This window comes from Syngnathus floridae, chromosome 21, assembly GCF_059516105.1.
Source record: "Syngnathus floridae isolate MCC-2025c chromosome 21, RoL_Sflo_1.0, whole genome shotgun sequence".
In the NCBI taxonomy this organism is placed as follows: Eukaryota; Metazoa; Chordata; class Actinopteri; order Syngnathiformes; family Syngnathidae; genus Syngnathus; species Syngnathus floridae.
The window spans coordinates 10023497-10047336 of record NC_142433.1 but is presented as its reverse complement, the minus strand read 5'-3'; the positions used below and the strand labels follow the sequence as shown (position 1 = coordinate 10047336).

General features: G+C 45.6%; 2 protein-coding genes across 5 annotated transcripts; both read left to right on the top strand.

The window, feature by feature from the left end:
• Window positions 1-1798: 1798 nt before the first annotated feature.
• LOC148380546 (janus kinase and microtubule-interacting protein 3-like) lies at window positions 1799-8378 on the top strand. Of its 3 annotated transcripts, none has more exons than XM_088366101.1 (6): window positions 1799-2004; window positions 2117-2193; window positions 2661-2837; window positions 5180-5422; window positions 5569-5785; window positions 6044-6066. In XM_088366101.1, the coding sequence occupies exons 3-6, from the start codon at window positions 2712-2714 to the stop codon at window positions 6049-6051; spliced, it is 594 nt and encodes a 197-aa protein (XP_088222227.1). In that variant the 5' UTR covers window positions 1799-2004; window positions 2117-2193; window positions 2661-2711; the 3' UTR covers window positions 6052-6066. The 3 variants fall into 3 exon arrangements, 1 of the variants encoding a protein (XP_088222227.1); XR_015855206.1 differs by lacking the exons at window positions 5180-5422; window positions 5569-5785; window positions 6044-6066 and adding exons at window positions 7908-7978; window positions 8115-8219; window positions 8364-8378 and having other exon boundaries at window positions 1804-2004; XR_015855205.1 differs by lacking the exons at window positions 5180-5422; window positions 5569-5785; window positions 6044-6066 and adding an exon at window positions 2965-4030 and having other exon boundaries at window positions 1811-2004.
• A 545-nt stretch (window positions 8379-8923) lies between these two features.
• LOC148380545 (janus kinase and microtubule-interacting protein 3-like) lies at window positions 8924-11131 on the top strand. 2 transcript variants are annotated; one of them, XM_088365983.1, is made up of 8 exons: window positions 8924-9145; window positions 9231-9464; window positions 9585-9650; window positions 9712-9780; window positions 9857-9934; window positions 9991-10224; window positions 10304-10429; window positions 10799-11131. In XM_088365983.1, the coding sequence occupies exons 1-7, from the start codon at window positions 9056-9058 to the stop codon at window positions 10418-10420; spliced, it is 888 nt and encodes a 295-aa protein (XP_088222109.1). In that variant the 5' UTR covers window positions 8924-9055; the 3' UTR covers window positions 10421-10429; window positions 10799-11131. The 2 variants fall into 2 exon arrangements, with proteins under 2 accessions (XP_088222109.1, XP_088222108.1); XM_088365982.1 differs by lacking the exon at window positions 10799-11131 and having other exon boundaries at window positions 10304-10744.
• The last annotated feature ends 12709 nt before the right edge of the window (window positions 11132-23840 follow it).

The window sequence follows — 23840 nt, the reverse complement described above, 5'->3', positions numbered from 1 at the left end:
CCCGCATTGAACAACACCATCCTGCACTGAACAACACCATGCCGCACTGAACAACACCATGCCGCACTGAACAACACCATTCCGCACTGAACAACACCATGCCGCACTGAACAACACCATCCTGCACTGAACAACACCATCCCGCACTGAACAACACCATGCCGCATTGAACAACACCATGCCGCACTGAACAACACCATCCTGCACTGAACAACACCATGCCGCACTGAACAACACCATGCCGCACTGAACAACACCATGCCGCACTGAACAACATTATGCCGCACTGAACAACATTATGCCGCACTAAACAACATTATGTCGCACTGAACAACACCATGCCGCACTGAACAACACCATGCTGCACTGAACAACATTATGCCGCACTGAAAAACACGATCCCGCATTGAACAACACCATCCCGCAGTGAACAACACCATGCCGCATTGAACAACACCATGCCGCACTGAACAACACCATGCTGCACTGAACAACATTATGCTGCACTGAACAACACGATCCTGCATTGAACAACACCATGCCGCACTGAACAACACCATCCTGCACTGAACAACACCTTTCCACACTGAACAACACCATGCCGCACTGAACAACATTATGCCGCACTGAACAACACCATGCCGCATTGAACAACACCATGCCGCACTGAACAACACCATGCCGCACTGAACAACACCATGCCGCAATGAACAACACCATCCCGCACTGAACAACACCATGCCGCATTGAACAACACCATGCCGCACTGAACAACACCATCCCGCACTGAACAACACCACCCCGCACTGAACAACACGATCCCGCATTGAACAACACCATCCCGGACTGAACAACACCATGCCGCACTGAACAACACCATGCCGCACTGAACAACACCATGCCGCACTGAACAACACCATGCCGCACTGAACAACACCATGCCGCACTGAACAACACCATGCCGCACTGAACAACATTATGCCGCACTGAACAACACCATGCCGCACTGAACAACACCATCCCGCACTGAACAACACCATGCCGCATTGAACAACACCATGCCGCACTGAACAACACCATCCTGCACTGAACAACACCATCCCGCACTGAACAACACCATGCCGCACTGAACAACATTATGGCGCACTGAACAACATTATGCCGCACTGAACAACACCATGCCGCACTGAACAACACCATGCCGCACTGAACAACACCATGCCGCACTGAACAACATTATGCCGCACTGAACAACATTATGCCGCACTGAACAACACCATGCCGCACTGAACAACACCATGCCGCACTGAACAACACCATGCCGCACTGAACAACACGACGTCGCACTGAACAACACGACGCCGCACAGAACAACACGACGCCGCACAGAATAACACAATACCGCACAGAACAACACAATACCGCACAAACAGTTTTAGATAATATTACGTCGCAGTCATGTGACGCGGACATGACGTCAATAGGCGGAACTCACGGCAAAATTATAATCCGTGGGCGTGGCTTGCAACAGGAAGTAGGAAAGCGGCAATTCTGGCAAACAAGACACAGCGGTTAGTAACACGATGACTAACAAGGCAAATATTTTTGTTTTCAGCTTGCAACTTGACCGTCTAGAGCGTACAAGGTAATTACAACTGTTTTTTTTTTAGCCCTGAAAAGCGAGGGAGTGTGGCGTTTGGGAGGAATGTCGAACTCGGCGTCTGCTTCCAGCCACAGACGCCAAATTTCGACGATTATTTCGACTGGTCAACGGTTGTAAATTATTGCGTTGACTAAAAACTTTATTTAACTCTACTCTTAACTTTGCCGTTTCAGATATGCGGGTATTACACCGCGGAAATGACGTCAATAGGCTGAACTCTCGCCAAAATTCAAATCTGTGGGCGCAATGGCCTTGAGCGAGACACCGGATACAAACACGACGATTATCAACAGAAATATCTTTATTTTCTGCTTGCAAGTGGACCGTCTAGAGCGTACACGGTAAGTACAACTCATTGTGTTTAAAAAGATTTACGTTTGTGTAGTTTGCGTTGCGTTGTATCTGTGAATGTTGGTTGAGGCTAAATGTTAATGTTTAATTTCATTCCTTTAGGTTCCACGGTGTTTGTTGGCTGTATGTTTTCCACTGCAAGAAGAGGCTCGTATCATTGACCAGCAGGAGCTACAATGGTGAGTACCCCTTTCGTCTTCCATTTATGTTAAACACTTCCTATTTCATGTCTAACAGTACTCGATTTAACAAATAACCATAAATAAATACAGTGTGGGCAGTCACGTTAATATATGTTATTATCCTGCCTAATATGTTTATCACAAATATGTCACTAATCACTAATATGTTTATTTGTTTATCACAACACCTTTGGACCTTCAGCAATCGATTATTTCCCTTCATCTACATAGAGACAGAACGATGGTGTCTTAAACATCTCATTCATTTCACCAAATAACTTCACGCAGGTGGATAACGGCCGTCTCGGTCACGCTATGTTGCGTGATGCAGTTTTGAAGAACCAAATGCATTTATTCAATGAATAAGTCAAGCTAGTTCTATGTTTATGATGTTGTAAGTTACGGTACCGATTGAAGTTGAGTTCGAAGCCAGTGGAAAACAGCGCTGCGTTTGTGCTCTCCAGGTACAAATGTTGTGATCTCTGACTGACGACCGGGCGAGACTCGAGTAAGAGATGTCCAAACGAGCTCCGGCAGGGCGGGCCAAGGCGGAGCGAACGGACGCCCTTCAGGCCGCCAATGACGAGCTGAGAACCAAACTGATGGACGTCCAGTTAGAACTTCAGCAGGAGAAGAACAAGGTGAAAACCTCAACAGACAGACACTGCCTGCCTCCCTGCCTGCCTCCCTGCCTGCCTCCCTGCCTGCCTCCCTCCCTCCCAGTTTTCCCGATGTAGATTAGACATGCGTGTGCCATGACTGTGTCAGCCTACATCAACAAATGCACCGAGGACGTCAGCACCACTAAGAATATCATCACCCGGGGCAACCAACGACCCTGGATGACTGAGGAGGTACGTCAAACGCTACGAGCGCGGAACTCTGCCTTCAAGTCTGGCGACAAGGAGACACTGAGGACAGCGAGAGCCAACTTGAACCGTGCCATCAGGATAGCGAAGCGAGACCGCAGTCGAAAATTTCAGGATCGTTTCCACGACGTCAAAAACATCAGGAGTATGTGGCAAGGCATACGGGCGATTACAGACTACAACTCACCCTCCCCCCCCCCGGTGGGTGTAGTTGATGTTGACTTTCTAAATGGTCTAAATAACTTCTTTGGGAGGTTCGAGGCACTAAACGGCACTCCAGCAGTTAAAACTGTCCCCCATCAGGAAGAGGAGGTACTCTGCCTTGACTCCGCCGATGTGTTGAAGACCCTGAGGAGAGTCAACCCCTGTAAGGCCCCTGGCCCCGACAACATTCCTGGGCGTGTGTTCAGGGAATGTGCAAGTCATCTGGCTGGGGTCATCACAGACATTTTTAACACCTCGCTGGGCCAAGCCACAGTGCCGGCGTGCTTTAAGACTGCCTCCATCATTCCGGTGCCGAAGAAACCTCAAATCACCTCATTTAATGATTACCGGCCTGTTGCACTGACTCCGGTTATGATGAAGTGCTTCGAAAGGCTGCTTAAAGGTCACATCGTTTCCAGACTCCCCCTATTATTTGACCCGTTCCAGTTTGCCGACCGGCAAAACCGCTCCACTCAGGACGCCATCTCCTCCGTTCTTCACCTGAGCCTGGCTCACCTGGAGGAGAAGAACACCCATGTGCGGAGGCTGTTCCTGGACTTCAGCTCAGCGTTTAACACCATCATCCCACAGCATCTGGTAGGAAAATTGGAACACCTGGGCTTCAACACCCCCCTTCGCAACTGGCTGCTAGACTTCCTCACCAACAGACCTCAGTCAGTCCGGGTCGGACAGAACACCTCTGATGTCATCACCCTCAGCACAGGCTCCCTTCAGGGCTGCGTCCTGAGCCCCCTGCTGTGCACCCTGATGACACACGACTGCGTCCTCAGGTTCACCACCAATCACATCGTGAAGTCAGCAGACGACACAACGGTGGTGGGGCTCATCAGAGACAACAACGACCTGGACTACAGAGAGGAGGTGGAGCAGCTGGTGGCCTGGTGCAGAGAAAACAGCCTGATCCTGAATGAGGAGAAGATGAAGGAGATCATCGTCGACTTCAGGAAAAAACAGCCTCACCACGCTCCACTGATCATCAACAGCTCAGCTGTGGAGGTGGTCAGCACCACCAAATTCCTGGGGGTCCACATCACAGAAGACCTCACCTGGACTATGAACACTACGGCACTGGTCAAGAGGGCACAGAAGCGCTTGTACTTCCTGCGGAGGATGAGGAGAGCCCACCTGCCCCCACCCATCATGAGGACGTTCTACAGGAGCACCATAGAGAGCATTCTGACAAGCTGTCTCTCTGTGTGGTGTGGAGGCTGCACCGCCTCCGATTGGAAGAACGTGAGGAGAGTGGTGAGGACAGCAGAGAGGATCATAGGGGCTCCTCTTCCCTCCATTCAGGACATTTCATCTCAGCGCTGCATGTCCCGTGCCCGTAACATCATCAATGACCCATCACACCCCCACCATGGACTGTTCTCCCTGCTGCCCTCTGGGAAGAGGTTTGCAGCATCCGCTGCAGGTCCACCAGGTTCTGCAACAGCTTTTTCCCTGCTGTCATCAGACTGTTGAACACTAGAACTGTTGAGCTCTAAACTGAACTCTGCATCACACATTCACAGAACTGTACTTTATGACACTACGGACCTCTATCTTGCACTATCTCGCACTACCAACTTTACTGAACTTGTATAAACCCTTTAAATAGAAGTTTAATACATGGTTTAGCATTCCTCTGCACACTCTTGAATACTGTTTTGCCTACTTGCACTATTGCATAATTATCACTGCTGCACTTATTTTTAATATATATATATATATATATATATATAGTATATATGTATATATATATATATTCATAGGATATGTTACTTCTATTCAACTGCAATATCACTACTTTGTTGTAAGACGTATGCAACGGAATTTCGTTTTGTATGCACCATGTGCAGACAAGATGACAATAAAGTTTGTCTAAGTCTAAGTCTAAGTCATGTCAGGTCAGCTGTCTGGAGAGAGAGAGAAGTCAGGACCTGCGGGCGGAGCACCACCGTGCCACCGCCGCCATGACGGAACTCAAAAGCAAACTCCATGAGGAGAAGCAGAAAGAGTTAGCCATTACCAGGGAGACATTACTGCGGCAGCATGAAATGGAGCTGATGAGAGTGATCAAAATCAAAGATGGAGAGATCCAGCGACTGAATGCCTTGGTCCTCAGCCTGAGGGACGGCTCCATGGACAAGGTGATCCGCTCTATCCGTGTCTGACTATCCGCACGCCACGTCGGGCTTCGATGCGGCCGCTACCGTATTGTGTAGCTTGTCCCCAGTAAGCGTCGCGGCGCTCCGTTGCGGTCTCAACGGCCCGGTGTGGCGCAATGTCTGCTCAGGTGAGGAGGGGGGGCGCTTTGCTGGCGGAGGTGGAGGAGACGCGGCGGTGTCGGGAGACCGAGCGGTGTCGCCTCCACCAGGAGCGCGGAAGAAGCCCTGGCAGCGGCCCAGCAGGCCTGGCAGTCCCGAGCGGCCGAGCTCCGATCGGCTCATCACCAGCATCGGGAGGAGCTGAGCCGAACCAAGAGAGACTGCGAGAGGGAGATCCGCCGACTGGTAGGACTGATCAGATGCGCGGTGCGTGGCTATGTTCCCAATTTCGTTGTATACCTGCAGTGCAATGACACCTAAGGCATTCTATTCTATTCTATTTCACAAGAAGAAAATGTCCGGTTGCTCGCTTCGCTTTTGTCACAGCAAAGGTGTTCTAGTCGATTCAAGAAAAAAATTGGCCGGTTGCTCTCTTTGTTTTTGTCACAATTCTGGCAAATGAGTTTGCCCGCCTGCCTGAGCGCTCCCCGTTTGTACATCCAGACGGATGAGATCAAGCTGAAAGACAGAGCGGTTAGTGTTTTGGATGAAGCCCTGGGGCCGGCCACGTCCACCGCCTTCAGCTGCAGACTCAGGCTGCCGAGCAGCAGATCGCTGCCCTGAGGGATTCCCAAAGGGCGGGCCTAAACTACCCTGGAAGTGGGGTCAACGCCGCTACTAGCAATCCTCTTTATTGCGTAAGCCACCTCATCACACACTTGCAGTACGCATGACTTAGTTCGTTGCTGGAGGAAGGTAGCACAAAAACAGTTTTGAACTTTGAACGAGTGCTTGTGTGTGTGTGTTGCGGGGCGTTTTCAGTCTCAGGAGGATCGGGACACGCGACGGTTTCATCTGAAAATCGCTGAGCTCAGCGCAGTCATCAGGAAACTGGAGGATCGAAACGCCCTGCTTTCTGAAGAGCGCAATGAACTGGTAATTTATTGACGGCACGCTTGAAGGTTTGCGCTACGTTTGATGCGCGCCATCCAGCGAGGCACCCATTGCGCTTGCTTATTAGTTGAGCGGCGCGGCGAGTCGGTTGCCTGGTAGATGTCTTTTATTGGGAGCCAAAGCCACGATTCCGTTCAAACCGATGCAAAAGGAATGGATACGTTCTGGCCCGCGTGTTGTGCGTCTTTCACATCCCGCACTTCATGCTTGCAGCTAAAGCGACTGAGAGAAACAGAAAGCCAGTTTCTGCCACTCCTGTACAAAAACAAACGCCTGAGCAGGAAGAATGAAGAACTCTCGCTGGTGCTGTGTCGCCTTGAAAACAAAGTGCGCTTTGTCACCCAGGAGAACGAGGAGATGGCAAGCTTGGTAAGTCGACGCGGACAACGGCGGCGTGCCAACAGAGTCCACTGCATTTGTGTTCCACAGAGAAGGCCTAGTTCGCTCAATGACCTGGACCGCGGTTGCGGCCAGCAGGACGGTGAAATGGAGTTCCTTCAAGTTGTGGAGCAGCGGCACATCATCGACGACTTGTCCAAGGTCTTCAGGCAGGCGACTCGGTGCACGTACGGCAGCGCCGCGCTCGCTCGCTGTCGCCAGGAAACCTTTTCCGTCCAAAGCTTGGCCGGCGGCCGCCATCCAAAAAATTGGCCCCTTAAATTCCGACCTTTCAAGCAGGAGCATTGTGCGCACGCGTTTGAACACGCTTTAGACTTGTTTTGCCGTTTTCAGCAGCTCAAAGCTCCCGTTTTGTCAGCGCCTTTGCCACTCGCTGTGCGCTGAAAACGACGGACTTGCCCGGCTGCTCAGCCCGTCAACCATGAGCCGCGAGCGCGACGTCATTGTCCGTAGGCAGCTAGTGGCAAAATGCACCCTGTTAGAGTTGCGCTCGCTCCAACTTATTTTGCAAGAACCACACGGGAGACAAGTAAGTTCTTTTGGACACCTGCAGGTGGAGAGTCCATCCGTTGTACGAATGAAGTCTGACTCTCGGCTCCTGCACGAGCATTTTAATTAAGAGAAACAGGGTGGGTGTAAGAGTGGATTGAATAGAGGAAGCCCTTGACCTCTAGTCAAAACATAGCAAGGGGTGTTTTACAACTTTGTGTAGGAAGGGATAAGCGATAGGGATAAATAGGGGATAAATAATATTATTTATTACAGGTCGCAGTCAAAGTCAAAGCAACACAATGATACGATAAAGATAATCTGGAAAACCCTGACACACCCTGTAGTTGTCACTTTTGGAAAAGACGAGCGTCCCTCCAATCATCGCCGGTGATGTGTTTTTCAGGCTCTGGAGACAGGAGCTCATGTCAGAAATGTCATTGTGAGTCGCGTTTGTTTCTGCGCCGGAGCCGTTCGTTCCCTTTGCATCCAAAGAATCTCAAAGGCGGATTATTTGTGTCGACAGGAGAGAGATTTGCTGCTACGATACCGACGTCGAGAATCTCTGAGGAGGAACAAAGCGTGAGGTCCTGCAAGGTGAGTCTGTTTGTTTGCGGCTGCTTGGTGTTGCGCAAGATGAAATGGCCTTTTTCTCGCTATCGTTCCTCTCGTCGATTCATCGTGAGGTGTCGCTTCAGTTTGTTCAGAGAGATGTTTGCTTCCGCGCCCGCAGGTCATCGAAACATTTTACGGCTACGACGAAGACGTGTTGGTGGACTCGGACGGATCGTCCTTGTCTTTTCACACCGACAGAACCCCCGACACGGAACCCGAAGAGGTAGCCCGCCATTTCTGCCAGCGTATTGGCACCAAACATTCCTCTTCAGCCTGGAATCGGACTCGTCTTTGCGTCGCGGGTGCTTTGTCGCCGGTCTGACTGATTCTGGTACTAGTGCTGTGTTGCATTGGTGTGTGCATGAAGAGGCGGAGCTTCGCTACCGCCAGCTGACGCAAGAATATCAAGCGCTGCAACGAGCCTACGCTCTGCTAGCCCAGACCAGCGAAGGGGACTACGACGCCGAGAAGGAGATCAAGGTGGCGCCCCTTCCCGCAACCCCCGGCCGGGTCGCAGCCTCCCCGTTCTCACCCAGCCTCGGGTGTTCTCTGGTCTGAAAGGAGGAGGAGGAGCCTCCCTCCTCCTCCTTTCAGACCAGAGAAAAGCTGATGGTAGAAATGGGTCACTATCAAAGCAGAGTAGCAGATCTGGAGTCAGCGCTGAAGCAACAAGGACAGGTAAGCTCATCAATGAGCACACCTTTTTCTCAGACAAAATAGCTACATTCTTCAGTCACTCATCCGTCTGGCATTACTGGACCAACCCCCCCCCCCCACCCCCCCCCCGAACGTGGCTGGGAAAATGCGGAGAAAAGCAAATGTCATTTTCCAGTCAACCAAAGAATTTGTGGATGAAAATGACACAACATTCCAAAGCTGTCCACGCGTTTGTCTCTTCTAGAATGTCAAGTGGGTGGAGGAGAAGCAGCTGCTGCGTCAGAGCAATCAGCAGTTGGCGGAAAAGGTGACGGAAAGAAAGGCGCTGGGCGGAGTCGCTTGGCGTCACACCTGTCGGGAAGCCCCGCAGATGAGGTCTGACTGTCTTTTCAGGTCAGGCGGATGGAGGCGGAAGAAGCGCGTCTGAAAGAGCACATCCAGGATATCCGAGACCAAAACGAACTGCTTGAGTTCCGCATCCTGGAGCTGGAGGTGGGAAGACTCGCACAAGCGTGTTGAGGCCAGAGATGTGACGGACGGACGGACGGACGGACGGATGCATGCCTCTGCCTTTCAGGAGAGGGAGTGGCGCTCCCCCGTCTTGAAGTGTCTGCAAGTCCGTTTCCCAGACGGCCTCAGCCCTTTGCAGATCTACTGCGAGGCCGAGGGCGTGAGCGTACGTAAGCCGTCCCTCGCAACCCTAACCTTAACCCGAGGTCCCAGAACACCTTACATTGCTCCTTGCGCCTTTCCCCCGGACATCGTCATCAGTGATCTGATGAAGAAGCTGGACATCCTGGGCTATAACGCCGTAAGTGTATGTCGAACTCCTTATGTTCGCACTCCACGAGACTCGGCGGCTCAAATGTGACTTTTGGAAGGCTTTGCGCTGAAAGAAGCTTGTTGACGCTGTGCCTTTGGGCTCTTGCAGAATCTCACCAACGAGGAGCAGGTGGTCGTGATTCACGCCAGGACCCTTCTCACCCTAGCCGAGAAGGTAACGCGCACGTCCACGCACGCTCTCGCATTCTGCTTATGTGACAGCAGCCTTTCCTCAGTGGTTAGAATACATCAAAGTGACCAAGTCAGCACTTCAACAGAAGATGTTGGACATTGAAAGTGAGAAGGTAGACAGACACGCGACATCAGCCAAGGGGAACTCCGGCAATGTGCCCCAACAATTCTGACCTTGAGCTGTGCTAGGATATGTTCTGCAAGCAGAAGGGCTACCTGGATGAAGAGTTGGACTTCAGGAAGTGTTCCATGGACCAGGCTCATAAGGTAAGCCGCCCTCAAATCTCCCGCCGGACCACTGATGGACGAGGATTGCGGCCCAGAGGATCCTGGAGCTGGAGGCCATGTTGTACGAGGCGCTACCGCAGCGGGACTGCCCCGCCACGGACGGCGAAAAAGCCAGCCACGCTGGCGTGAATGACGTGCTGACGGCGGATCAGAGAGAAGAGCTTAGGAGCGCCGTGGACCAATGGAAGCGAGCCCTGATGTGCGAGTTGAGGGAGCGCGACGCTTGCATCCTCCAAGAGAGAATGGATCTGCTGCACAGCGCGCAACAGGTAAGGGCCCAAAGCCAGCCCGGCACTTACTTGCACGCTTACTGGCTTTTGAATGCCACTTTCCATTTGTCCGTCCTAGAGGAACAAAGAGCTGAAAGAATTCATCGAAGCTCAGAAGAGACAAATCAAACAATTGGAGGAGAAGTTTCTGTTTCTCTTTATATTCTTCTCCTTGGCCTTCATTCTGTGGCCCTAACACCAGCTGGTGAGTGAGCTCCAGCGGCACCGCACTCGACACCTCCGATACACTGCCAGCCGGTCTCAGACGTTGGCAGACGCTCCGATGCCAACATATACCCCCCGCCACGGTGACAGAGGCACCGCGTCACACCGGCGCTCATCCAATCAGAAGGCAGGAAAAGCAAATTCACATGCAGGGCACTTTTGAACCAGAAGAGAGCGCCACAAAAAACGGTTGTTGCCCCAAACGCGCACTAAAAAGGGTCAGAATAACAAGAGTCCCACTGGCCAGCCGGGGCCACCCGTCCAGCTGTTTCTTCAGGGGGGAAAAAATTTGGAGTCACCGGTGAGTACATTTTGCATTTAGCTCTGATTTTCTGCTTCTGTCTTCAAGTGTGTGGCATCCTGCGATCAAAGATTCAGCCAACCCCAAAGCGGTTGACCTCAACGTCCCACCACCATGCCTACCAGAGCAGGTGACGTGATGCTTTGGACATCCTTCCGTCTCAGATGCCCAAAAGTACTCTTTGCCACATCTGCGGCAATACGGTGTCTTTTCAAAGGTGCAAATAAATCCAGCGTGGGCGGAACACGCACGTCTTCGGTTTTTCCCGCTTTGTTTGTGTGACAGCTGTTGTGAAAATTTTATACAAATAAAGTTGTATAGTACAGGTTTGGCCAAGCCGCAACTCCCGAACCGCATGCGGCTCTTTTATGTTCATATCAACATTTGTGTGTGTGTGTGTGTGTGGGGGGGGGGTTGTGCGTGTTGGCTTCACTTGAGTTCAATTTGGTATTTTGGTCAAAAGCGCATGTGGTGAAATTCCACAAAGTAGGATGGGCAAACACATTTCTTTAAACTATGAGTGTCAATTGGGCTCTCGAAATGGCAGGGAAAAGATGCACAGCAAAACGAAAATACGTAGATGAACACAGGACGTTTTAATCAGAGTGGGAAAGTTTCTATTTTTTGTTGAACGTGATGGCAAACCATTCTGCCTGATATGTCAGACCTCAGCGCATTTCAAAGATTCAAATCTTCAGCGCCATGCACTTCAGCTCACTCCATGCTAACATTGATCAGGCGTCGAACCCGCATCATCATGCTTAAGAGGTGGCCATGCTAACCAGTGCGCCATTATGTCAACGCATAATAACTAAGTCTACTGGTCAAAACAGCGGTTACTATATGACGTCGCTACGTCGTGGTCACGTGACGCAGACAAGACGTCAATGGACGTGGGCAGAGTTAACTTGTTTAAAAGGGAGTAGGCAGAAGAAATATTTAATTTATTTAAATCTATTTTGAGTGCACACCATTATGCCAATGCATAACAACTGTAAATCTACTAAACAAAACAGCGGTTGCTATATGACATCTGCCACGTCGTGGTCACGTGACATACGTGACGTCGATGGGCGTAACTTTCGCCGGAATTCAAATCCGCGGGGAGAGTTAACTTGTTTAAAAGAGAGTGGGCAGAAGAATTATTTAATTTATTTAAATCTATTTGGTGTGTGCGCCATTATGTCAATGCATAACAACTGTAAGTCTACTAAACAAAACAGCGGTTGCTATATGACGTCTGCCACGTCGTGGTCACGTGACGCGGACGTGACGTCGACGCCTACTTTACATCCCACCGATCACAGGACCCCTCGGCTGCATAACCGTGCACCCTTCCCAACCAATCGGATTTGCTATACGCGAAAACGACGCCAATGGAAAGAGCTTCCGCCCAAATTTAAATCCGTGGGCGTGGCTCGCAGCAGGAAGTAGGAAAATGGCGGCGATGTTGACAAAGACACGGCGGATGGTAACATACGACTAACAAGAGAAATATTTTTATTTTCTGCTTGCAACTGGACCGTCCAGAGCGTACACGGTAAGTACAACTCATCGTTTTTAAAAAGAAGTACTTTTGTTGCCCTGAAAAGCGAGTGAGCGTGGCGTTTGTGGGGGACGTCGAATTTCGACGATTCTTTCTGGTCAACGGTTGTAAATGATTGTGTTGATTAAAAAAGAAAACTTGATGTAACTCTACTTTTAACTGCCGTTTCAGATAGATTTGGAATTGCATCACATCCAATTTTGCCTAGAGCGTACACGGTAAGTAACACTCGTTGTGTTTAAGGAGATTTACGTTTGTAATAGCAGAAGTGTAGCCGCGTTGCGTTGTACGTGTGAATGTTGGTCCGGGCGAAATGTTAATGTTTAATTTCATTCCTTTAGGTTCCACGGTGTTTGTTGGCTGCAAGTTTTCCACTGCAAGAAGAGGCTCATATCATTGACCAGGAGCGAGCTACAATGGTGAGTAGCCATAACATTTATGTTAAACACTTCCTATTTCATGTCTAACAGTACTTGATTTAACAAATAACCATAAATAAATACAGTGTGGGCACTGAAGTTAACATATGTGATTATACTGCCTAATCTGTCACCGAGTAGATTGTTGCAAAGTAATATAAGATCCAAAGTTGTAATTCAGAATAGTTTTCAAAAGAAGGCCATTAGAATTATATACAAGTCTGATTACCCTGAACAAGCTATTAATTAAATCACAAATTCTTCAATTCAAAGATTTGGTAGATTATCAGACAAATAATGTCTAACAGTAATTGATTTAACACATCACGATAAGTAGATTGAGTGTGGGCACTCTCAAGTTAACATATGTGATTATACTGCCTAATCTGTTACAGAGTATGTTGTTGCCAAGTAATGTAGAATAGATCCAAAGTAGTAATCCAGAATAGTTTTGAAGAGGCCATTAGAATGATAAACAAATCTGATTACCTTGAACATGATAACAAGCTAAGTGTTTAATATGTCCTATGAAGTCAAAATTGGGCACCATCATGTGGTGAAATTTGGAATTGCATCACATCCAATTTTGCCTGGGAACAAACAGATTAAATAAATCTTAGTTTTGAATAAGCCACTCCTTCTCAAACAAGTAAACTCTGCCCATTTCGCGCAGTAGATGTTCTGTTAATATCTAGTATTTATACAAAGTCATAATTTAAATTGCTTTCAACCTTCATTCATCGGTTCAACCAACATTACTCGCTCTTATTACCAACTTGTATTGATTTAACTAAGCGTTTAATACTTCCTATCAGGTCTCAAGGCAAGATTTGGCAAAATACAATTTCAGCAAATCCAATTTTGCCAGGGAACAAAAATAGATTAAATAAACTAAATAAGTCTTCTTCCCATTAAATAAATCAGAAAAGTCTGTCTTGTAACCAGTCCTCTTCAAACAAGTAAAGTCTGCCCATTTTGTGCCGTAGATTTTGTGTCTATGCCTAGTATTTAAACAAAATCATAATTTAAACGACTTCTTTCCTTCATTCACTTTGGAAATTTGGAATTGCAGCAAATCGAATTTTGGCAGGGAACAAAAATAGATCAATTAAACTAAATAAGTCTTCTTCCCATTAAATAAATTAAAAAAGTCTGTCTTGTAACCAGTCCTTTTCAAACAAGTAAAGTCTGCCCATTTTGTGCCGTCGATTTTGTGTTAATGCCTAGTATTTATACAAAATCATAATTTAAAGGACTTCATTCCTTCATTCACTTTGGAAATTTGGAATTGCAGCACATCAAATTTTGCCTGGGAAGAAAAGTAGATTAAATAAATTTAATAAGTCTTACTACTTCCCATTAAATAAATTAAATACGTCTTACTTGTTCCCACTCCTTTTCAAAACAGTAGTTTAAAACGAGGGCCCTTCACTCAATCTTTAACCTCAACCCCGCACGTTGTGTTGTATCTGTGAATGTTGGTTGTGGCCAAATGATAGTTTTCTTTCATTCGTTTAGGTTCCAAGAAAACTTGATGTAACTCTACTTTTAACTGCCGTTTCAGATAAGCGGGTATTACGTCGCAGTCATGTGCCGCGGATATGACGTAATTGCCCGAACCTCCGATTCAAATCTGTTGGCGCGATGGCCGTGAGCCACTGAGCAGCGACGATTATCAACAGAAATATCTTTATTTTCTGCTTGCAACTGGACCGTCTAGAGCGTACACGGTAAGTAACACTCATTGTGTTTAAGGAGATTTACGTTTGTAATAGCAGAAGTGTAGCCGCGTTGCGTTGTACGTGTGAAAATTGGTCGAGGCGAAATGTTAATGTTTAATTTCATTCCTTTAGGTTCCACGGTGTTTGTTGGCTGCAAGTTTTCCACTGCAAGAAGAGGCTCGTATCATTGACCAGGAGCGAGCTACAATGGTGAGTAGCCATAACATTTATGTTAAACACTTCCTATTTCATGTCTAACAGTACTTGATTTAACAAATAACCATAAATAAATACAGTGTGGGCACTGAAGTTAACATATGTGATTATACTGCCTAATCTGTCACGGAGTAGATTGTTGCAAAGTAATATAAGATCCAAAGTTGTAATTCAGAATAGTTTTCAAAAGAAGGCCATTAGAATTATATACAAGTCTGATTACCCTTAACATAACAACAAGCTATTAATTAAATCACAAATTCTTCAATTCAAAGATTTGGTAGATTATCAGACAAATAATGTCTAACAGTAATTGATTTAACACATCACGATAAGTAGATTGAGTGTGGGCACTCTCAAGTTAACAGATATGATTATACTGCCTAATCTGTTACAGAGTATGTTGTTGCCAAGTAATGTAGAATAGATCCAAAGTAGTAATCCAGAATAGTTTTGAAGAGGCCATTAGAATAATAAACAAATCTGATTACCTTGAACATAATAACAAGCTAAGTGTTTAATATGTCCTATGAAGTCAAAATTGGGCACCATCATGTGGTGAAGTTTGGAATTGCATCACATCCAATTTTGCCTGGGAACAAACAGATTAAATAAATCTTAGTTTTGAATAAGCCACTCCTTCTCAAACAAGTAAACTCTGCCCATTTCGCGCAGTAGATGTTCTGTTAATATCTAGTATTTATACAAAGTCATAATTTAAATTGCTTTCAACCTTCATTCATCGGTTCAACCAACATTACTCGCTCTTATTACCAACTTGTATTGATTTAACTAAGCGTTTAATACTTCCTATCAGGTCTCAAGGCAAGATTTGGCAAAATACAATTTCAGCAAATCCAATTTTGCCAGGGAACAAAAATAGATTAAATAAACTAAATAAGTCTTCTTCCCATTAAATAAATCAGAAAAGTCTGTCTTGTAACCAGTCCTCTTCAAACAAGTAAAGTCTGCCCATTTTGTGCCGTAGATTTTGTGTCTATGCCTAGTATTTAAACAAAATCATAATTTAAACGACTTCTTTCCTTCATTCACTTTGGAAATTTGGAATTGCAGCAAATCGAATTTTGGCAGGGAACAAAAATAGATCAATTAAACTAAATAAGTCTTCTTCCCATTAAATAAATTAAAAAAGTCTGTCTTGTAACCAGTCCTTTTCAAACAAGTAAAGTCTGCCCATTTTGTGCCGTCGATTTTGTGTTAATGCCTAGTATTTATACAAAATCATAATTTAAAGGACTTCATTCCTTCATTCACTTTGGAAATTTGGAATTGCAGCACATCAAATTTTGCCTGGGAAGAAAAGTAGATTAAATAAATTTAATAAGTCTTACTACTTCCCATTAAATAAATTAAATACGTCTTACTTGTTCCCACTCCTTTTCAAAACAGTAGTTTAAAACGAGGGCCCTTCACTCAATCTTTAACCTCAACCCCGCACGTTGTGTTGTATCTGTGAATGTTGGTTGTGGCCAAATGATAGTTTTCTTTCATTCGTTTAGGTTCCAAGAAAACTTGATGTAACTCTACTTTTAACTGCCGTTTCAGATAAGCGGGTATTACGTCGCAGTCATGTGCCGCGGATATGACGTAATTGCCCGAACCTCCGATTCAAATCTGTTGGCGCGATGGCCGTGAGCCACTGAGCAGCGACGATTATCAACAGAAATATCTTTATTTTCTGCTTGCAACTGGACCGTCTAGAGCGTACACGGTAAGTAACACTCATTGTGTTTAAGGAGATTTACGTTTGTAATAGCAGAAGTGTAGCCGCGTTGCGTTGTACGTGTGAAAATTGGTCGAGGCGAAATGTTAATGTTTAATTTCATTCCTTTAGGTTCCACGGTGTTTGTTGGCTGCAAGTTTTCCACTGCAAGAAGAGGCTCGTATCATTGACCAGGAGCGAGCTACAATGGTGAGTAGCCATAACATTTATGTTAAACACTTCCTATTTCATGTCTAACAGTACTTGATTTAACAAATAACCATAAATAAATACAGTGTGGGCACTGAAGTTAACATATGTGATTATACTGCCTAATCTGTCACGGAGTAGATTGTTGCAAAGTAATATAAGATCCAAAGTTGTAATTCAGAATAGCTTTCAAAAGAAGGCCATTAGAATCACAAATTCTTCAATTCAAAGATTTGGTAGATTATCAGACAAATAATGTCTAACAGTAATTGATTTAACACATCACGATAAGTAGATTGAGTGTGGGCACTCTCAAGTTAACATATGTGATTATACTGCCTAATCTGTTACAGAGTATGTTGTTGCCAAGTAATGTAGAATAGATCCAAAGTAGTAATCCAGAATAGTTTTGAAGAGGCCATTAGAATGATAAACAAATCTGATTACCTTGAACATAATAACAAGCTAAGTGTTTAATATGTCCTATGAAGTCAAAATTGGGCACCATCATGTGGTGAAATTTGGAATTGCATCACATCCAATTTTGCCTGGGAACAAACAGATTAAATAAATCTTAGTTTTGAATAAGCCACTCCTTCTCAAACAAGTAAACTCTGCCCATTTCGCGCAGTAGATGTTCTGTTAATATCTAGTATTTATACAAAGTCATAATTTAAATTGCTTTCAACCTTCATTCATCGGTTCAACCAACATTACTCGCTCTTATTACCAACTTGTATTGATTTAACTAAGCGTTTAATACTTCCTATCAGGTCTCAAGGCAAGATTTGGCAAAATACAATTTCAGCAAATCCAATTTTGCCAGGGAACAAAAATAGATTAAATAAACTAAATAAGTCTTCTTCCCATTAAATAAATCAGAAAAGTCTGTCTTGTAACCAGTCCTCTTCAAACAAGTAAAGTCTGCCCATTTTGTGCCGTAGATTTTGTGTCTATGCCTAGTATTTAAACAAAATCATAATTTAAACGACTTCTTTCCTTCATTCACTTTGGAAATTTGGAATTGCAGCAAATCGAATTTTGGCAGGGAACAAAAATAGATCAATTAAACTAAATAAGTCTTCTTCCCATTAAATAAATTAAAAAAGTCTGTCTTGTAACCAGTCCTTTTCAAACAAGTAAAGTCTGCCCATTTTGTGCCGTCGATTTTGTGTTAATGCCTAGTATTTATACAAAATCATAATTTAAAGGACTTCATTCCTTCATTCACTTTGGAAATTTGGAATTGCAGCACATCAAATTTTGCCTGGGAAGAAAAGTAGATTAAATAAATTTAATAAGTCTTACTACTTCCCATTAAATAAATTAAATACGTCTTACTTGTTCCCACTCCTTTTCAAAACAGTAGTTTAAAACGAGGGCCCTTCACTCAATCTTTAACCTCAACCCCGCACGTTGTGTTGTATCTGTGAATGTTGGTTGTGGCCAAATGATAGTTTTCTTTCATTCGTTTAGGTTCCAAGAAAACTTGATGTAACTCTACTTTTAACTGCCGTTTCAGATAAGCGGGTATTACGTCGCAGTCATGTGCCGCGGATATGACGTAATTGCCCGAACCTCCGATTCAAATCTGTTGGCGCGATGGCCGTGAGCCACTGAGCAGCGACGATTATCAACAGAAATATCTTTATTTTCTGCTTGCAACTGGACCGTCTAGAGCGTACACGGTAAGTAACACTCATTGTGTTTAAGGAGATTTACGTTTGTAATAGCAGAAGTGTAGCCGCGTTGCGTTGTACGTGTGAAAATTGGTCGAGGCGAAATGTTAATGTTTAATTTCATTCCTTTAGGTTCCACGGTGTTTGTTGGCTGCAAGTTTTCCACTGCAAGAAGAGGCTCGTATCATTGACCAGGAGCGAGCTACAATGGTGAGTAGCCATAACATTTATGTTAAACACTTCCTATTTCATGTCTAACAGTACTTGATTTAACAAATAACCATAAATAAATACAGTGTGGGCACTGAAGTTAACATATGTGATTATACTGCCTAATCTGTCACGGAGTAGATTGTTGCAAAGTAATATAAGATCCAAAGTTGTAATTCAGAATAGTTTTCAAAAGAAGGCCATTAGAATTATATACAAGTCTGATTACCCTTAACATAACAACAAGCTATTAATTAAATTACAAATTCTTCAATTCAAAGATTTGGTAGATTATCAGACAAATAATGTCTAACAGTAATTGATTTAACACATCACGATAAGTAGATTGAGTGTGGGCACTCTCAAGTTAACAGATATGATTATACTGCCTAATCTGTTACAGAGTATGTTGTTGCCAAGTAATGTAGAATAGATCCAAAGTAGTAATCCAGAATAGTTTTGAAGAGGCCATTAGAATAATAAACAAATCTGATTACCTTGAACATAATAACAAGCTAAGTGTTTAATATGTCCTATGAAGTCAAAATTGGGCACCATCATGTGGTGAAATTTGGAATTGCATCACATCCAATTTTGCCTGGGAACAAACAGATTAAATAAATCTTAGTTTTGAATAAGCCACTCCTTCTCAAACAAGTAAACTCTGCCCATTTTGCGCAGTAGATGTTCTGTTAATATCTAGTATTTATACAAAGTCATAATTTAAATTGCTTTCAACCTTCATTCATCGGTTCAACCAACATTACTCGCTCTTATTACCAACTTGTATTGATTTAACTAAGCGTTTAATACTTCCTATCAGGTCTCAAGGCAAGATTTGGCAAAATACAATTTCAGCAAATCCAATTTTGCCAGGGAACAAAAATAGATTAAATAAACTAAATAAGTCTTCTTCCCATTAAATAAATCAGAAAAGTCTGTCTTGTAACCAGTCCTCTTCAAACAAGTAAAGTCTGCCCATTTTGTGCCGTAGATTTTGTGTCTATGCCTAGTATTTAAACAAAATCATAATTTAAACGACTTCTTTCCTTCATTCACTTTGGAAATTTGGAATTGCAGCAAATCGAATTTTGCCAGGGAACAAAAATAGATCAATTAAACTAAATAAGTCTTCTTCCCATTAAATAAATTAAAAAAGTCTGTCTTGTAACCAGTCCTTTTCAAACAAGTAAAGTCTGCCCATTTTGTGCCGTCGATTTTGTGTTAATGCCTAGTGTTTATACAAAATCATAATTTAAAGGACTTCATTCCTTCATTCACTTTGGAAATTTGGAATTGCAGCACATCAAATTTTGCCTGGGAAGAAAAGTAGATTAAATAAATTTAATAAGTCTTACTACTTCCCATTAAATAAATTAAATACGTCTTACTTGTTCCCACTCCTTTTCAAAAAAGTAGTTTAAAACGAGGTCCCTTCACTCAACCTTTAACCCTATTTATTCACCTTCTAGGCTAAGTGTTAAAGGCTAAGTGTTAAAGGCTAAGTGTTAAAGGCTAAGTGTTAAAGGCTAAGTGTTAGAGGCTAAGTGCCAGAGGCTAGGCGCCAGAGGCGAGTTTTTGTGGGCTGAAGTTTTAGTGGGGTTAGTGTGAATACAATCCAAAAGAATACAACAGAATACAATACAATAGAATATAATACATAGATTAAATTATATAGCTCTTACTACTTCCCATTAAATAAATTAAATACGTCTTACTTGTTCCCAATCCTTTTCAAAAAAGTAGTTTAAAACGAGGGCCCTTCACTCAACCTTTAACCTCAACCCCGCACGTCACATTGTGTTGTATCTGTGAATGTTGGTTGTGGCCAAATGATAGTTTTCTTTCATTCGTTTAGGTTCCACGGTGTTTGTTGGCTATGTTTTCCACTGTCAGAAGGATGAAAATACAAAGTACAACGCTTGGACGTGGGCGAAGGCGTCACCGGTGAGTCCTTCCTTCCTATTTATTTACCTTCTAGATGCTAGAGGCTAAGTGTTAGAGGCTAAGTGTTAGAGGCTAAGTGTTAAACACAATAAGAACAACACAACGATACTGCACTGAACAACACGATACCGCACTGAGAAACACGATACCGCACTGAACAACACGATACCGCACTGAACAACACCATGCCGCACTGAACACCATGCCACACTGAACAACACCATCCCGCACTGAACAACACCATCCCGCACTGAACAACACCATGCCGCACTAAACAACACCATGCCGCACTGAACAACACCATGCCTCACTGAACGACACCATGCCGCACTGAAAGACACCATGCCGCACTGAACGACACCATGCCGCACTGAAAGACACCATCCCGCACTGAACACCATGCCGCACTGAACAACACCATCCTGCACTGAACAACACCATCCCGCACTGAACAACACCATGCCGCACTGAACAACATTATGCCGCACTGAACATTATGCCGCACTGAACAACACCATGCCGCACTGAACAACACCATGCCGCACTGAACAACATTATGCCGCACTGAACAACACCATGCCGCACTGAACAACACCATGCCGCACTGAACAACACCATGCCGCACTGAACAACACCATGCCGCACTGAACAACATTATGCCGCACTGAACAACACCATGCCGCACTGAACAACACCATCCTGCACTGAACAACACCATTCCGCATTGAACACCATGCCGCACTGAACAACACCATCCCGCACTGAACAACACCATCCCGCACTGAACAACACCATGCCGCACTGAACAACATTATGCCGCACTGAACAACATTATGCCGCACTGAACAACACCATGCCGCACTGAACAACACCATGCCGCACTGAACAACACCATGCCGCACTGAACAACATTATAACGCACTGAACAACACCATCCCGCACTGAACAACACCATGCCGCACTAAACAACATTATGCCGCACTGAACAACATTATGCCGAAATGAACAACACCATGCCGCACTGAACAACACCATGCCGCACTGAACAACACCATGCCGCACTGAACAACACGATCCCGCATTGAACACCATCCCGCACTGAACAACACCATGCCGCACTGAACAACACCATGCCGCACTGAACAACACCATGCCGCACTGAACAACACCATGCCGCACTGAACAACACCATTCCGCACTGAACAACACCATGCCGCACTGAACAACATTATGCTGCACTGAACAACACCATGCCGCACTGAACAACATTATGCCGCACTGAACAACATTATGTCGCACTGAACAACACCATGCCGCACTGAACAACACCATGCCGCACTGAACAACATTATGCCGCACTGAAAAACACCATGCCGCACTGAACAACACCATCCCGCACTGAACAACACCATGCCGCATTGAACAACACCATGCCGCACTGAACAACACCATGCTGCACTGAACAACATTATGCTGCACTGAACAACACGATCCTGCATTGAACAACACCATGCCGCACTGAACAACACCATCCTGCACTGAACAACACCATCCCGCACTGAACAACACCATCCCGCACTGAACAACACCATCCCGCATTGAACAACACCATCCTGCACTGAACAACACCATGCTGCACTGAACAACATTATGCTGCACTGAACAACACGATCCTGCATTGAACAACACCATGCCGCACTGAACAACACCATCCTGCACTGAACAACACCATCCCGCACTGAACAACACCATCCCGCATTGAACAACACCATCCTGCACTGAACAACACCATGCCGCACTGAACAACACCATGCCGCACTGAACAACACCATTCCGCACTGAACAACACTATGCCGCACTGAACAACACCATCCTGCACTGAACAACACCATCCCGCACTGAACAACACCATGCCGCATTGAACAACACCATCCTGCACTGAACAACACCATCCTTCACTGAACAACACCATGCCGCACTGAACAACACCATGCCGCACTGAACAACACCATGCCGCACTGAACAACACCATGCCGCACTGAACAACATTATGCCGCACTGAACAACATTATGTCGCACTGAACAACACCATGCCGCACTGAACAACACCATGCCGCACTGAACAACATTATGCCGCACTGAAAAACACCATGCCGCACTGAACAACACCATCCCGCACTGAACAACACCATGCCGCATTGAACAACACCATGCCGCACTGAACAACACCATGCTGCACTGAACAACATTATGCTGCACTGAACAACACGATCCTGCATTGAACAACACCATGCCGCACTGAACAACACCATCCTGCACTGAACAACACCATCCTGCACTGAACAACACCACCCCGCACTGAACAACACGATCCCGCATTGAACAACACCATCCCGCACTGAACAACACCATGCCGCACTGAACAACACCATTCCGCACTGAACAACACCATGCCGCACTGAACAACACCATGCCGCACTGAACAACACCATGCCGCACTGAACAACACCATGCCGCACTGAACAACATTATGCCGCACTGAACAACACCATGCCGCACTGAACAACACCATCCCGCACTGAACAACACCATGCCGCATTGAACAACACCATGCCGCACTGAACAACACCATCCTGCACTGAACAACACCATGCCGCACTGAACAACACGATGCCGCACTGAACAACACGATCCCGCATTGAACAACACCATCCTGCACTGAACAACACCATGCCGCACTGAACAACACCATGCCGCACTGAACAACACCATTCCGCACTGAACAACACCATGCCGCACTGAACAACACCATCCTGCACTGAACAACACCATCCCGCACTGAACAACACCATGCCGCATTGAACAACACCATGCCGCACTGAACAACACCATCCTGCACTGAACAACACCATGCCGCACTGAACAACACCATGCCGCACTGAACAACACCATGCCGCACTGAACAACATTATGCCGCACTGAACAACATTATGCCGCACTAAACAACATTATGTCGCACTGAACAACACCATGCCGCACTGAACAACACCATGCTGCACTGAACAACATTATGCCGCACTGAAAAACACGATCCCGCATTGAACAACACCATCCCGCAGTGAACAACACCATGCCGCATTGAACAACACCATGCCGCACTGAACAACACCATGCTGCACTGAACAACATTATGCTGCACTGAACAACACGATCCTGCATTGAACAACACCATGCCGCACTGAACAACACCATCCTGCACTGAACAACACCTTTCCACACTGAACAACACCATGCCGCACTGAACAACATTATGCCGCACTGAACAACACCATGCCGCACTGAACAACACCATGCCGCACTGAACAACACCATGCCGCACTGAACAACACCATGCCGCAATGAACAACACCATCCCGCAC

Bases quoted from the DNA above. Each gene is read 5' to 3' on its own strand.
- LOC148380546 (XM_088366101.1), top strand. From the start codon at position 2,712: ATGTCCAAACGAGCTCCGGCAGGGCGGGCCAAGGCGGAGCGAACGGAC. The intron at 2,838-5,179 runs GTGAAAACCTCA...AAGTCATGTCAG, and splicing joins TTCAGCAGGAGAAGAACAAG to GTCAGCTGTCTGGAGAGAGA. The intron at 5,423-5,568 runs GTGATCCGCTCT...ATGTCTGCTCAG, and splicing joins GGGACGGCTCCATGGACAAG to GTGAGGAGGGGGGGCGCTTT.
- LOC148380545 (XM_088365983.1), top strand. From the start codon at position 9,056: ATGGAGGCGGAAGAAGCGCGTCTGAAAGAGCACATCCAGGATATCCGA. The intron at 9,781-9,856 runs GTAGACAGACAC...GAGCTGTGCTAG, and splicing joins TGGACATTGAAAGTGAGAAG to GATATGTTCTGCAAGCAGAA. The intron at 9,935-9,990 runs GTAAGCCGCCCT...ATTGCGGCCCAG, and splicing joins CCATGGACCAGGCTCATAAG to AGGATCCTGGAGCTGGAGGC.